We start from the raw sequence: 17,532 nt of genomic DNA, 5'->3' as shown, positions 1-17,532 counted from the left end.
CCTTTCATCTATAATTTTGTGTTTAAGGACTGACCTTATGAACTCTACAACCTTTCTCCAATTCTCTATCCTACTGAGCATATGATCTATTATCTCTCTCGGAGTCTTTCCGTCAATACCAGCATTGTATCTTAGCATTTGCCATTTTTGGCAATTCAGGAAAGTATGCTCTACATCGTCACGTTCGTTACAATACATGCACGTAGGTTGATCTCTTTTGCCAACTTTGTGGAGGTATTCATTAAAGCACCCATGGCCAGTTAAAAACTGTGTGACGTGGTAATCTATTTCTGCGTGGCGTCTGCCTGTCCATCTAACTATATCAGGAATCAAGGATCTGGTCCATCTGGCTACCAGATGGACTCTGTATAATGCTACATTGGTTATGGCGGGCAAGTGGTACAAGATTGTGTATAATCGCCGTTCAAAAATATTTTATTGAAGCTAAAATTATCGGGTGTGCCAAAGGAGAACCGGTGCTCATTCCTCGCATACCAATGATACCATCGGACTATCCGTTTGAATTTAAGAGAATGCAGTTTCCTGTTAAAGTATGTTTTGCAATGACAATAAATAAATCGCAAGGCCAAACGTTACAAGTTGCTGGGATTGATGTTAGAGAAGACTGTTTTTCACACGGGCAATTTTATGTGGCATGCTCCAGAATCAGCAACCCTTCAGGTTTATTTATTTTGGAGCCAGAAGGAAAAACATCTAATGTAGTTTACAAAGAATAATTTTATTTTTATGTTATACTTAAAATATTTATATTCATTTTTTATTTGTTATTAGTAATTTAATGTTTATTATTTTTTTATTATTTAAATATTCATTAAAATAAATTCTGTAAATAACATGCGATTAAGAAGTTTTTGGTATTTATTAGTAGATTTTTAAAAGCACTGGGCCTGTGAGGGCTCGGATGGAAAAAAGGGTAGACTGGGAGTCCACAAGTAACTATGACGACGGATGATGATTACGTGTGATAAGAACAGGAGTTCTATTATCTATTTCTGACATCATCTTTTAAACATAGCAAAAGCATCATTCCAAAACATTCAATAAATACGTTTAAAATTCAAGTATCGCGTGGGCGAGTCAACGACGGGTAACCTGCTAGTAAATTCATAAAAAAATAATAATTTTTACATCAAGTTTTTATCAATTAATTTAAAGTTGAATTTAGTCTCCCGTATATATATTTAGTCTTCACTATCAGATGTCAGAGATTTAAGTATTGCGATTGAGGTGACAAATGTCGACCACCGCTATTGTCAATGATCAACGATATTTACAACGTTTTTTCGGTGTGTATAAACTTATACGTTCTGCTGATATTATTATTTTTTTTTTCATTACTTAAATTTGAATACAATTCGTAATTAAATCGATTAATACCCAATACTTTATTCGTTATCATTTAAATGATCATAAAAGATGTAGCTTATGTAAGGCACCCAAGAAACGAATAATATGTCCTTCATAAAACCAAAACAAGCAAACACTTGATCCGTTCCTTAATTAAAATGAAATTAATTAATATATTATTTATTATTGGTACATATTTTTCACGATATTCGTATTTCTAGCAAAACAAAATTAATTTAACATTACTTTTTTGTATTAGTATTTTTTTAATTATTTTTTTTTTAATTATTTTTATACTATAACAATATTCTTAAAACTTTTATTTGCTCTTGGCCTAATATTAAACAAGTTTTTTCAACCAGAATTTTTTTTCGGTATTAGTCTAATAAGGATAACGCATAATTAAACGTACAATTTCCTGTATTTGTTATATAATAAGTAGATAAAATTTATTTAGCGATTCAGATATCTTACAATTCACTTTTCTTATCTCAACTTGGAATAATTTTGCAATATTATATTAAAAATTTAAACTATTTTATGATATTAACAAAAATTATAATTTTACACCGCAGTCATTGTATGTAGCTCAAATTTATGACTTAAATAACGTTAAGTGCATCGATATAAATTTAATTTCTCTCTCTTTTCATTTTAAAAGCCAATAAGGTGGTATGAAAGTATATAAATTTGAGTAATTTGATAAGTAGATCCTTACTAGCCAGGCTAAAAGGTAAAGCTATGTAACTGGATTTAGAAAAAAGATCATTAGAGGCCTCAGTTCAGAAACTTGTACTTGAAAATGTATTCCGTACTTTTATAAAGTTCTTTGAATACGTTATACAGTGCCCTTTTTCATCGAATTGTGTGCAAATTATCTGAAAGTCATTTGTGAAATAGCGTTAATTTTTTTTAAATTTTGTTTTCTAATAAGAAGATATGATACATATATAAATGTAAAAAAAAAGATTAAGTATCAAGTTTCTTTATTTTTATTAAAGTTGTATCCCTTCCCTATAACTGAAGGTTATAAATTTGATTGTGATTAACCATATGATATATTTGAAGCCCTATGTGTAACCTTTACAGTTATTCTTATAGCGATCGGTCTTCTTCAGTTTCAAATTTATTTGAACACGTTAACGTCCAAAAAACTAGACTTAACTATGTCAAACCTATTTAAAAAAAGTTTAATAATTATATTTTAACTAAATTTAAAGTTGGTCCTTTAAGTATTACAAAAACTGTATTAATTGTTGAACTGTAAGAAAGATTGATAAAATCCTCCGACCAGCGATTATAGAGGTAGAAGATTTATACTAAAACTATTTTATAAATTTGTTTTTTAACCTTTTCATTATTATTACGACTTACGTCGTGTTTTTACAAGTATGTATTTTAACGAGGAAGATGTGGTGAGATTTTAGTACATTTTTCACATGATTACACCAAATGGCAGGCCTTTCTCTCAGCAGAATATTGAAAAAAACCACTGTGTTTGTGTTATAATGAAAGCCATGAGGTTTTAGTAATTTCTATTAACTAAACTGCAAGAAAAATATTGATTCTATTACAGTACCATATTTCAAAGGCTTCGATATTTTTTCCCACCTGTCCACCTTTGTCTGTCTTCAAGCGTTGCACTATAAAAACAATGCAGCCAATTTATAAAGATTAAACAATAATATAAGATTCAAATTTAAAGTTAAAAAAGAATCATATTGGTAAAAATGGTAGGAGCTAACTGGTATTTTTAAAGAAAACGATAATTCCATACTCCATTAGCTGACTGACATTCTTGTTTAAGCGGGAAAACGGGAAAATAGATTATTTGAAAATCTTATTATAGATCTTTGTTAATGAGAGCTTCATCAGGTGCTCGTTCCTCTCCGAATATACCTGTCTGTTTTTATAGATCGGTGTGAACGTATACCAGTCACAGAAGTGTTTTGTTACAACTTACCTCTCTGTAAAACTATTATTAAAAAAAATTTAATGTATTATTTTTAAATAAATTTCTCAGTATTTTACGAAACTTAATTTTTTTATTAGAATTGGTTTTCTGGTTTTAATTATAACGTTAATTTTTTATTAACGTTTATTGATTTTTAATGTTTTAATATATTCATTAAAATCACCTTAAAACTATTTAAATTCTAAATTTTTTCTGACTTTGTAAAAAGAAGAAAAAAATTTAATTTAGAATTTATAACATTTATTTTCGTTTGATATTTTGTAAAAAAACTTACAGTTCTGAAGTAAAATATTTCAGCGCCTTTCTTGAAGCATAATTTATTAAATATGCGTATCTCGATCTAAAAAAAAATAAAAATTAAGTAATTAACTCGTGTAAATTAGCTGTTTTGACACATTTTATAAGTAATTTGTTAGTAAAGAAAAAAACTACATTTTTGGAATATTTTCACCAACTAGTAAAATTTTCCCTATTTCTGGAAAGAATTTTAAAATTCTGTTTTAAACATTGGATTGTTGATGCATAGATTAGTAATGTTGCTTTAAACGAAATCTAATAAGAACAAAGATAGAATATAACATTTATTAATATTAGTTCTAGCAAGGTTGCAAGCAAATTAAATAATTTTCTAGTTTCAATAAAAACAATTTTTCATACATTTGAAAGGACAAGTTAACCGTAAACCTTGGATTTTTTCCTAACTAAAGGAAATTTTATTGTCTTTCAGGTACTTTTCTCGTAAAACCGATTAACTAAATCTATGATTTTTGAGAAATTCCAAAACTAATAGAGAAAAAATAATTTTTTGAGAAGATGTAAAAAAAGCCGAACCTTAAAAGGTGATATCGTGACCCAATTTTTATCGTATAACAGCAACACCTGGAGAACAAATTAAAAGTTAAAGCTTAAAAAAATATATTTCTTGTTTGCTTGCTATAACCGTAATTAAGTTATTTGCAACAGATTATTTATCCTAAGTCTCATTCATAAATATGAATAACAACTGCTCAGATAACTAAGCGTCTGTCGTAAGCCGGTTTATGGAATATAGCAAACGTTCAGCTAATACCTTAACGGTTTCTTAAAAAGAAAGAATAAACTTTTAAGTTTTTTTACGAATAAGAATTTATTTAAACCGATCTATGTATGTTGGCGTTTTTTTTTTTTTTTTTTTTTTTTTTTTTTTTATAAAGTATTGGTTGATTTCAGTCTCTGAAAAATTTGTACTGAATCCAGTAATTAATTACCGTAGTGACAGAGCGTTTGATAATAGTAACGTTCAGCTAGAGAATCTGTTTGGTGGTAACTGCTACTAAACCAATTAACGACTGAAATGTATTGCTACGATGTGGTTCATCAAAATTTGACTAATTTTTGGAATATGATTACTCACGTAACGCACTGCCAGTGCATTAATAAGTACTCTTAAGAGTAGTAAGCTCGTTGATATTCCATAAAAAATTATGTAATAACTAAAAGTGTGTCTACGTCTGTTATTTATACAGTGACACAATTTTCAAGGACATTCAGCTTAAATCGATAATATTTATTATTTCAATCTCTTAATAATAATAAAAACATTATTATGTATTAAAGATAGTTTATTCGTTAAAATTTCTATTAAGCTAAAGCCATGTCAGAAATGATTATTGTAAAATTAAGACTTTAATCCTACATTACAATCGGTGCAACGTTAATAATTACATATTTTATTCTTAGAATTTCATAAAAATATGTATTTTTGTGAATTGATTAATAAAGGTTAAGCAGTTTTAGACCATATAATTCATGTCTGATTTTGAGTTCCGTAATTATTTTTTCCTGAAAACAATTTTTAACAGTCTTTCTACTTAAGTTAAAAAAGAATAAAAATTCTTAGAATTGTTCATTACAGTAACATACAAACGAAGAAGGTTAGCTTTGTAATCCGGAGGAGGCTACCTTTAAATATTTGTAGCACTAAAACACTTCACTATTATACTACAGGTGTTCAAAAAGTGACGCAACCTTTTGGAAAATGAGTGAGTTACAATAGTAGTTGAGTGGCCTTCATTATGCGATTCACATAATTGAATACGACGTTGCATGTTCTTAAAACACATGCCGTAACTTTGTTGAGCAATTGCAGCGACACATCGTTCAATTTCGCTCTGCGATTTGGGAATAGCGAGGATGAGTTTCTTAAGCAGTATCTTTAAGGTAGCTCCACAAAAAAAAATGTCGGGAGGGGATAAGTCAGGAGACCGAGGGAGCAACAACCCTTCAAATTCACTTGTCCATGAAAACACTGATCTAAGAAAGTCGTAGTGTTGGCTGTATCAGGCATAACATTATTTTTCTGAAACCACGTGTACTCTAGCCGGACTCCCAAACCCGTAGGGGGAAGACGCTCACCTTGTGACGTTACCGGTCGCCACACCACCTCCTCCGTTCCAAGCCCTAAGGGGCTTTACCGGAGGTCGTATTTAGATGCTCGAACTGATTACATATCACAGTCATCAACCAGGCCTCTGTCGGGATGCCACCGTAAATGCCTCGGCAGACATTTGCATCAAGAAAATACATATCGAATTTCGCCTTCACGTAGGCTTCAAATGGACATCTTCACATCCAATCTAACATGATTCCCTCAAACTAACTAACCGAAACGTGGAAGCGCGAACACCGCGCCTAGGTATAGTGTTTACAAATTGTTGCACTATCTGTATGTAGCGCTCACTGTTCGCTGTGCCATGAAAGAATGTCTCAAGATTCATCAACGTGAAATTGCGCACCAAACACCCACTTTTTGTCCGTGTAGAGGAGACTCGTGCAGTTGATGTGGATTTTCCGTGCATCAAATGCGTGAATTTTGTGCATTCACCCTATCCATCACGATGGAATCATGCCTCGTCAGACCAAACCAATCGTCGAGTTCTTCTTCCCAATCTGGCATCATCGATGACATGAACCACTGACAGAAAGCTACATGTTTTCCACTGTCTGCAGATAACTCGTGAATAACACGAATTCTGTACATCTTTAAATGCTTGCGCAATGCCGTGTGGGCACTACCAACGAAGAGATACCATATCTGCCAGACTATACTATCTACCACACACACTAGATAGGCGTAGCACAGACTTCTTGGGACTAACAGAGCTTGCACGTCTATCAACTTTTCTGGTTTTAAGACTTTTGGTCGACCACTTTTGGCTGCATCTGCCAAATTCTTTCCTCGAAACTAGTCGTACAGTAGCTTGATGGAAGACTTGTTTGGTGCATTCACGTCTTTTCTGTGAAGGCATTCTGGCTCTGGGCATAACTGGAACATGTATGCATTGGGAGACAATATTTTCTTCTGTATTGTGCAACACATTTTTCCTCAATTAAACCTGCTACAAAAGAAGGAAACATTGTCCTATAAGGTTGCGTCACTTTTTGAATACTGTGTATTTCTATTACTGCAATATCGATCATTAACAACTGTAATTCAGTAATGCATATTTTTATTTAAGTAATCTATGATATGAACGAAACTGCATGATATTAAAACTTAAAAATTCATAACTTACTTAAATAATTCAATCGTATTAATGATTAAAATTTAACAGTCAAAACTTGCAATATTTGTGTAAAGACATGATAATACAGCTACATATTTATAAGAATTAATTGAACTGATTTAATTTAGTGTCAGTCATACTACTAATCCACATTTAGACGTGCAATTTTAATTTTTAATTATAAACTCATTTTTATATCAGAATTAAATAAAAACTCGCAACAATGTTGCCGAGCTTTTTTGAATATATTTAGAGTTTAATATTCAACCTATTTCTCAGTGATAAAACTTAGAAATCCTTTGAAACTTGCAATTTATTTACTAAACAAAAGAAAAAGAAACCGGTTAGGAAAAGGGGTTAGTTAGGGAAATGGGACTTTTACAACGGAAGAAAGGAGAAAGGAAGCGAGAAAGAATAAGGATGAAGTTAATAGATGAGGTGAAGGTTGGAAACTAAAAGAAGACGAAAGAGATGGTTTAGGATAGAAGTGGATAGTAATAGCGTGGCGTTAAAGACCTGCCCCCAGGCGTAAGTGTGATGATGCTTTTAAAGAAAAATACACTGACCTAAGGTATTATAAAATGAAGTTATAAAAAAAATATTTGAACTATTTGAACAAAAACAACTTTTCAAAAAAAAGTGTAATCAATTCCTCCTCTTCCTTCGATAAGTCAAGCCCTAAATACAAAAACTCTCATACCAAATTTCATATTTGTAGGCTACATATTCCTGAGGACAAATAAAACAAACACAGACATATATGTATACATGTACACAGTTTTATAAAAATTGAACGTAATCAAGATTTTTCTTATTTTGAACGCACTGACTTCAAAACGTTAGGAAATGTAAAAAATATATAAGGTTCATTTTTGAGAGCCAGAAATATTCAGAACAAATGCAGTTAGTAAATATTAAAATCATGTTAAATTAAAACAAGATATTCGAAATAAACTGTTTAAAAATTCCATAGCAAATAATGAAAATACGTTTAAAAATTATTTTCGGGGAAACCCGAGCAAAGGGATGATTTTGAAGTGATTTTAAGTGAAAATATTCAAAATTATGTTTTTCATATTTAGTCATAAATTTTGGTATTTAATAAATACTGATGCTCGTGTCGGGGTAAATTTACCTATCCTAAATAAGTGTTTTATTTTTTCCTTTAAATCGGTGAGAATTACCCTTATAAAAGTGAAGTATATCGGTTTTTATTTAAGTATGAAAACAACTTTATACTGCACATCCGACAAGTATTTGGAGGCAGAAAGAAATTGGGTTCTACATAATTTAAAAAAAAATCTCCATTATGGTGGATTTTTAATTTTTGTCCACAATCTTGAATCCGCCATATTGAATCAAACTTAAATTTTTAAATAGGAAGGAATGACACAATTTCGATTTAAAATTTTTAAAAAATTAATGGTGAAACCCGATTTTCTGTTAATGTCTTCGTTATCGAGTTATAAGCATGCAAAGTTGCAATGACGGAAAAATTGTTTTAATAAAACGCGCTACATGAACAATTTTATTGCATTTTACATTTATAATGCATACAATAACGTACTTTAAACAGTGCTATAATATTGATAATAATAAACAATAACTAATAATTAACAACACAACAACAAATTAAACGGCTATGCCCACTGATATTATTTACTTTAAATATACAATATTTATTTAAAAATTTTAAATAAATATTTTCGATCGTAAATTACTAATGAAATAAAATTTGAAAGCACACCATTCAACAATAAATCTTCAAAATGCTTTCGCTCTACAGCTTGGCAGTGTGCTAACCTCGACTAATACCGTTTATAACTTGTTGTCACGTCTGGTGGTAAATGAGCAAATTCGTCAATTATTCTTCTTTTCCATTCGTCAATGTCTGCAGGTTTTGTTTTGTAAACATTGTTTCAGGTACCCCAAAAAAAGTAAAATCCAGGAGAGATATGGCTGGGGACCTGGCAGACCATTCTATAGCTCCTCTACGATCTATCCAGCAATTTGGAAATTGTTCATTTAAAATTTCCCATGCCCTTAGATAATAATGAGGTGATTCCCCATCTTTCTGAAATCATAAGCTATTATTTAATTCTTTTCTACCATTTTCCCGGATATGTGGTAAAATCCTACCGGCTAACAAGCTGCATCTCCTGTAAGATTGTCATCTAAAATAAAAGGCCCTACAATACAATGATCAACGATTCTCGGGTAAACGTTGACTTTCTGAGGGTGCTGTGTATGAGCTTCCAACATCTATCTGGCATTATGATCGCTCTGATACAGACATTTTCGCTTACTCACATGAGCATTAACATAAAAATCACTTCATCAGTAAATATTATTGAATTAGAAAAATTTGCGTCTACGTCTAATTTTTACATTATAATATCACAATACTCAACTCGGCGGTCAAAATCATCTTAGCAAAGTATTTACACCAGGTGTAGCTTACAAGGGTGAAATTTATTTGTTTTAAGAATTTTTTGACCGGAAAAACAGCTGATGTCGTTTGGATAACGCTTTCCAAACCGATGAATGAGGGTCTTCGACAAAGGTCTGCAACACATCTAATGACTTTGCATCAGCTGTAATAGTTCTAGGTCTAACGGTGCGAGGGCGGTTCTTTACACTACCGGTTTCCTCAAATCACGTTACTATCTTCATTTCAGATTACATTGGTTCTCTGTTTGGAAATCCATTATTAAATAAATCACATACATTTTCTAAAGACCAAACAACTCTGTCCAAACCCGTACATCATCAACAGAGTTATTCTTTCAGTTTCACTTAATGCACTGTTATTTGAAGATTTAATATTTAATAAAACTAAACAAACGAAACAGGAAAATAATAAAACTTTCACCAAAAACAAATTTGGACCACTAGGCCTACAACTTAATTTTTACTAGCCCTATCAAATTTTACCATTACAAGTATGTTGAAGTAAAAAGGTGAAATGAGGAATTAATAAGCTGCATTGTTTCAACGTAACAGCTGCACTGTTGTAAATTAACAGCTGATAAGTAACAATTAACATCTGATAAATAACAAATATCAGCTGATATTAAGACTGGAAGTTAATTTTTATTTAGAACACTGATATAAATCGCCGTATTTTCACCATTGTTTTTTTTTTTTGTAAAATCTTAAATCGAAATTATGTCATACGTCCACCATCCTATTTAAAAAATTTAATTTTGATTCAAAATGACGGATCCAAGATGATGGATAAAAATTAAAAACAAACAAAATGAAGATTTTTATTTAACTATGTAGAAACCCATTTCTTTCTATTTCTTTTTGTATATCTAAGTAACTCTTAGATATGCAGTATAAAGCTAAATTAAATAAATAATCACAATTGAAAATTTTTTTTTTCTCATATTTTTAAATTCATATTTAGTGCGAACAAAAATTCTATTTCATAACGTAATTTCAGGTCGAAAAAATAAGAGTATAATTTAAAGCCATAACATTTCTATAAGAGGATTTTTTTCATTTTTTGAGGTAAATTCTACCTTTTACTCGGCGGAACAGATTTTTGTTAACTTATTTGCTCAGATTATTGTAACTTATTCTAGCAAAACAAGCTTTCATACAAGATTAAAACGAACGCAAAAACTAGTTGCTTCAAATGATTGGGCACTATTAGTTTTTACGAAACTGCAAAACCGGAATTTCTGAAAAATGTTCATCATACAATGTTTAATAAAGTTATATGTTTATCTTTACAATAGAATGTACACTTTTTTCATACATTTTTATATTTGCAAGTAATAACATATCGAAAATTAAAGACTCGGTCTCTTATTTGTATTTCTTTAAATTATAAAATTTCAAGTAGAATTTAACAAAATATGTTTTTTTGCTTTAACCGAGTACTTCTAGTATTTTTTCACTGTTGTGAAAAATATTACATTTTGCACATATTTTTACAGACTGCAATTTTTTTTTTTAAATTACCTTTTGCAGTTGAAATTTCTACACATTGTCGTTCTAACATATTATTGTTGAAAAAAAAAGATTTAATAATTAAAATTAAAGCAATGTATTTCCTATAAGATTTCGTAAAAAAGGAATTTATCAATATCGGTTTGTAGATGTACACGAGTAAAATACTCTTACCACGGATTATGCATATGGTCTCTTACAGTTCCCAAAGGAATTCAGCTTCTTTCGAAGTTACTTTTGTTTCCCATCCCGTTAATACATGTAACAAGAGATTTTGCGGTAGATTATAGTGATAACTGCGGGAAAGTATTGCTGTCAGTTAAAAAATTACCTCCATTTTTTGTTTCGAATTAAAAAATAGCATAATCTTGTGTGTGCGCTACACGCGCGCGCGTACTTTTTTTTTATTCAAATGTTGAAATGAAAAAATTATCCAGATAAACCTAATCAATACATCACACCGATGAGTCATTTAAGAAAAAATGGGAGGAACTTAATGCAACAAAAAATAACGTAGGCTATTTATATAAACTAAAATAAATTAAAATTCAGGTTATAAAAAGCAAATTGATCGTCTGGCAAATAAGAATATTTAAAAATGTATCACACTTTCTATTTCAGGCCCCAAAAACCACTATTTCTTTACACGTATTATTTTGAATTTCGGTCACAATGCCCTTAAAAAAAAAAAATAAAGAATTTTGAAATTTATTATAGAACAATTATTTCGGATATATATTTGCGTATACCAGAAGTCACGCTACTTCGCAAAGTAATTGCCTTGTAATGTCTACTTCTACGGCATCCAGTTCAAAACATTATCCCAGGAGATAAAATTATAACTTAACGTAGGAATTGCATGGCCTACTTAACAGGTCATCTATCCCGATTTGCAAAACAAAAGCGATCATGTCTGCCTACAAGTGTACTATCAACCTAATCTCCTTGTTTAACGTTAGTTATGAAATGAAGTTTATCTGCTTCTCCACAACGTTATTTTGCGAATTGGAGCTTTCTAATTACGAGATACTAATAGGTATTACATGTTCACGATTTTTTATTTTACTTTTTACTTTCCTGGCTTTTTTTATAACAGTCTATATACGTAACAGAGGAAATATACCTTCCGTGAAAAAAAAAAAAAAAATAATAATAATAATGGCAATTATGTTCTATATTTCCAATATTAAAAGCTGTCTAAAGTACCAAAATGTTGATAGAGTGATTCAGAAGGAAAGGAAAATAATTTGAGAACTAATTATAGAGTTTGAAATAGGATAAACGTTCATACAAACACACGTCCGAAAACGCTTTGCTATGTAGTTCGAGTAGCGAAAACTTTTGTCCTGATTTCAGTTTTCCCGGTGAAATGAGGGGATACTGAAATTTTTAAGGCGTTATATAGGGGTAAACTTGATGGTTTCTTATATTCTTGACCTGAAACTCGAATTACATAGGAAAACATTGAACTGTATCTGCGGAGCTTTCATGATATACAACGTAAAAAAGAAAACTCGGTGACAAAAAACACGTTTTATTAGGTTTGAAGTACAACTTTGTTAAATTACTTACAAATACGTAAATTTTATTATAACAATAAAATAATAATTAATATAATATAATTATATTATAATAAAATTATTATATAATTTTGTAATAATAATTAAGAAAATTGATGTAATAAAGTCTGAAAAAACAAAATAAATCAACTTTTATTATTAAAATCAAACTAACCGAGAAATATAAATTTTTAAATGAAAAATTTCTTACAGCGCTTGAAAATTTCTCATTGGCGAAAAGAATTGAAATGTACTTTCAACTAGATAGAGGACCAACACATTTCCCGAACTAAGACAATTTTCAGATGAAAAATTTACTAACAAATTGATATACTAGATAGGTCGGTAAATTGGCTAAATAGTTCACCGGATCTTAATCCTTTAAATTACTGTTTATGGGGATGGATGAAATGCGAGATATACAATCAGAAAGACACCCGAGATGAAATGATCGTTTGCATTCTCAAGTGTTGCTCTCATCAAGAACCGCTTAGATATCATTAGGTTGGCGAGAGAAAATGTAAGGAAACGAGTTGAAAAGTCCATCAATCTCAATGAGCGGTAGTATTTTTTTAAGTAAATGGAAAGTATTTTCATTTTTCAAAGGTCTAACAGCTGTTTTTAATTTTTACAAATTCATAACACTTTTCTATTAAGTTTTGTTCTATTTTGTCGTAAATGTGGATTTAATTTCCCTACAAGAATTAAGTTCCCTAAAAGATTTGTTGATAAAATTAACGCAGAAGTTTTTTTGTTTTAACGTTGGATATCATGAAATCTACGAAGTTCTAGAACTTGTTTTATTTGTTTTTCAGGTAAAAAAACATGTCTTAAAAATTTCAGTGTGAACTCATTCTACCTAAGGAACTGAAATCAGGATGAAATTGTTCGCTAGTCTTAACTCAATAACAAAGTGTTTTTAGACATATGTATTTTACGAATTTTTCCCTATTTAAAGCTCTGCAAACCAGTTCCCGAATTATTTCCCTTTCCTCCTAAATTACCTAATTATATATATATCTGCATCTATGTTGCGGTTATGAGTTGCAGGGTATGAGGTGTGAATATGTGACTGAATGGAAATGGTTGGGTATGTAAATTATGGGGATTTGAGTATGTGGGGTATGGAGTAGGGTCAGAAGGAACGGAGGTGTGGGGTATGGGGGTAGAAGGATATGCGGTTGTAGGGATGTGGGATGTGGATTGTTGGGACGCGGAATATGTGGTATGAAGGTGTTGGTGTTGGGAATGGCGAATGGGGGTTTTGTGGAAGAAGGTGGTAAATGTGGTACTGGGAGTGATGAAGTGTGGGAAAGATTATATATAAGTAAGGTGTGTAGGAGGATGTGGGAGGTGTATGAGGGATGGGATGTGTTATGAGAAATAGGAGTTTATTCCGTTTTACATTGCAAATTTTTTACCTACAATCATGACATTTTGTGTACTGGGTATGTATAAGGTAAATTGTTACTATTCTTTTTACCCTACTGCAAAAACCATACAGTGGGGTTGACAAGATATAACGGTTAGTTGTCACCGTGGATTTGAGAAGACATAATTAAAGGAGGTAAGAAGGGGGGAATAGTTGGGAAAGTATGAAAATAATATAAATAATTTATTTATATTCTAATAATCTAATAATGAATATAATATATAATTCTTTTATTCTTTCAAAATCATTCGTATTTTTCAACTTATGAAAATATTAGCATACATCATTGGAAATAAAACGTTGAATTTTTTTAAAATGTTACTAGCATAATTACTCTAAATATATTACGAATAAAAATGGTATATTTTTATTTTAGTTTTTGAATTTGAAAGGGATTTTAATTGTATTATGAAGAAAGGTGAATTAATTGAAAATTTGTACAAGGTGAATTGGCAACTTAATAAATAAAGGTTCCTTTATTGACACTACAAATGTAATTAGTTGGGGGGGTGGATTATGAATTATTCCTTAATGAGAAATGAAATATTTTTCAAGTTCATCGCTGGACGGGTGGTAAATTTTAACCCCTATGAAAAATAATTACAAAATTCAGTACCATCGTTGATTAATTTTTTGGTTGAACAATCTATATTAATTACATTTTTCTTCATTAATTTTATATTAAAATACAGCCATATTAAAAACTATTTTTTCTTTTTTAATTTATACTGGAAATCTACACGAATATTTTTCCTCTTTAGTGTCTAGCACATTATCCTCTTTTTGTTTTTATGTAACTAGTCTATTTTTTCCCCCTATAGGTGATTATTAAATTTTTAGGTGAATTAGCGCTGTAATGATCTAATTCGTTGACACAGTCAACTTTCAAAATTATTAAATTTTTATCGGGTTTCAAATCGTTCGTACATTTACATTATTTTTGTTTTTTTCCTAAACGTTGTTCTGCGTGTGGATTTCTGTTTAACTATATAATATACCAAATATATTTAATTAGTCGTACTGCAATGTATATTTGTAACTAAACGCATGTGTCTATGCTATAGCGTATATTTACGAGAGAATTTACAACTGAAGCGTGCGCAAATAGGCTTTCATTTTTCTAGCGCAGTGTAATATACATTGCCTTGCGTTCATATAGCCTGCGAATATAAATGAAAAGAAAACTCGAAAACACCACTTTCTCATACTCTTTTTATTCTCTCTCACTCACTCTCTCTCTCTTTACTGTGTCAACCCTTCCTTTTTTCATATCTCTTCATTCTCTCACTACTCTATAGAGTAGATGCGCGCGCGCGCGCTGTAACACACACACTTATCCACTCTCACACCGATTTTTATTCTTTCTCCACTTTTCCCCTTTCTCTTTATAAAGTCTGATAATCTCCATGAGAACATATATTCCTATATATATACATACATTCCTATATATATATATACATACACATACACCCAACGATATCATGAACAATATACATACTTTCACGACAAGCACATGTCACCAAATAATTGACAAATTACAATATCACATTAATAGATAATTGACAAAAATGAATAAATTTAATAAAAATTTTCATTAATAAATAAACATATGAAATCATTTTAAGTATTAAGATAAACGTGTGAAATAGTTCCTAAAAATGATTATTTTACTAGATTATATTAAGTATAAAGTGACCTTGGTAAGCGCAAAAACTAATCTACATTTCAATAACGTAGATTTTCATTTAATTAAAATATAACTGTAAATAACTTAAGTTTTAAAAACTTAAAAAAGTGGAGAAATCTTTTGCGATAAAAATGAATAAACTTTTATGATTAAGCAATTATAAGCTTAGCAATTAGTTTTATCATTAATTAATAATTTTTTCTTCGAAAAAATTACTAAAATTTTATAAAAGTTATATTACATAATAAATAAATTTTTCTTATAAAGTCTATTTTAGAAAAAGCATTTTTCCAAATCCAGTTTTAGTTATTTAACCCTTAAAATCAGGTTTAGTAAGTTTCCGCATCAACATCAATATTATAAAAATAAAAAAAATCTATTCTTTCATTGTATATCGGTTATCGAGTTCGTGCATATCCGTTTTGCATCGGTAGTATTCGGTTTTCGTATTGATCAACTATTACACGTAACCTATAGAGAGAAATGGAAATTTGGCTCGATAGAGGAATACGAGAGGGGGAGAATGACGAAGAATGAGAAGAGACGACTGTATGGTAAACGCGAATAGAAGAACAAGGAAAATGAGAAACAGAAAGATGTATATACACAGAAAGAGAGGCAGAATGAGACAGGACTTTAATGAACCTAGATCGTTCCCTTGACAACCGTGTCCATGGTAACATGAACATCGATTGAATGTAATAGTGGGGGAAGGCAAAACGAAAATTATGTATTTTTAACGAAATAATGTAATTCGTCAAAATATAGATTACATTATATCGATTTATCTATTTTCTTTAAATTCCGTTAAAACGAAACTAACAACTGATAATTTCCTTTAATTTACAAAAAAGTAAAGAATAAAAATTTATTACGCAAACATAACATAATTAACACCAATTTTTTTTTGTTTTAAAAATTCCGTGTTTGGAATTTTGCAATCTGATATTTAAGTATTTAAACATGAAAATTTTAATGTTTCAAAAAAGCGGGAAAGGGTTTAAATTTATTAATTTAACTCAGTAGTTAAAACTGCATCAAGATTTTCCGTAAGAAACGGTCGAGATTATTTACTCAAATGTAGAATACAAGTGCATCGCAATAAAAATGATAAGTGAGAAACATTGCATCTAAGAAAAATAAAAAAAAATAGGTGATAAGAAACAAACTATTACGACACGCATGTTCTTTTGATAGTAGGTCACATGTATGTACACCATGAGTTACTGCAAGATTTATTTAATGACATGTGAGTTAAACTACTAAATAACTGTTAAAAATTCACTTACCAATCGACTATAAACATATCAAATAATTGCTATGGAAAAAATGCATTTTTGGAATTAACGTAATAAAACAATGATCTTAATAAAAAAAAATAATGTTTTTTTAGAAATTACAAAATCCCCGTTGGATAAACTGGGCCGAACAACCTAGATTTGAAGTTCACTGAAATACCACCGACAGCTCTGTGTTTTGTTCCTCAGCGCGATCTGTATGATGCAAGGAAATTTAACTAGCGACAAATAACTTGTTTATTAACGCATTACTTTAGGAAAATTGCATCACCGGATAAAATAATACTGTTTATGAAGTAAAATGCTGTATAATTTTTTTTTTTTTAATACATATGTTACTTTAAGCTACTGTTATATTAATTGAATAACGATTTATGAAACTCAACAAGGTAAGGTATAAAAGCAGTACATTGTACGTCTTAAGCCTACAAGATACCTATCTAAAAAAATATTCCTGAACATGAAAATTTTAGTTACAATGTTCATACACAAAAAGAATTTCAATCGATTTTTAAAATATGTTGTTAAAATTTATGTTAATTAAATCACTAAAAAAAAAATCCTCATTAAATTAAAATGAAAGATAGATTAAATCACTGAAAAAGTTTTCAGAAATAAGGTTACTGAGCGAAATCTAAACTCACCAGTACAGGGACATTATTCTAACCACAAAACTGTTCGAATAAAATTCAAACCTGTTGGAAGTTT

General features: G+C 30.2%; 1 protein-coding gene across 1 annotated transcript; it reads left to right on the top strand.

Moving 5' to 3' along the window:
* The first annotated feature begins 371 nt into the window (after window positions 1-371).
* On the top strand, window positions 372-737 carry LOC142319970 (uncharacterized). Its single transcript, XM_075357649.1, has one exon. The coding sequence runs from the start codon at window positions 372-374 to the stop codon at window positions 735-737; it is 366 nt and encodes a 121-aa protein (XP_075213764.1).
* Window positions 738-17,532: the final 16,795 nt, after the last annotated feature.

The sequence above is a fragment of the Lycorma delicatula genome, chromosome 2 (assembly GCF_047948215.1).
Source record: "Lycorma delicatula isolate Av1 chromosome 2, ASM4794821v1, whole genome shotgun sequence".
Lineage (NCBI taxonomy): Eukaryota > Metazoa > Arthropoda > Insecta > Hemiptera > Fulgoridae > Lycorma > Lycorma delicatula.
The sequence above is the reverse complement of the archived record's forward strand: the minus strand, read 5'-3'. Positions and strand labels throughout refer to the sequence as shown.

What these genes read in the sequence shown, in the direction of transcription:
- LOC142319970 (XM_075357649.1), top strand. Translation starts at nt 372, where the DNA reads ATGCTACATTGGTTATGGCGGGCAAGTGGTACAAGATTGTGTATAATC.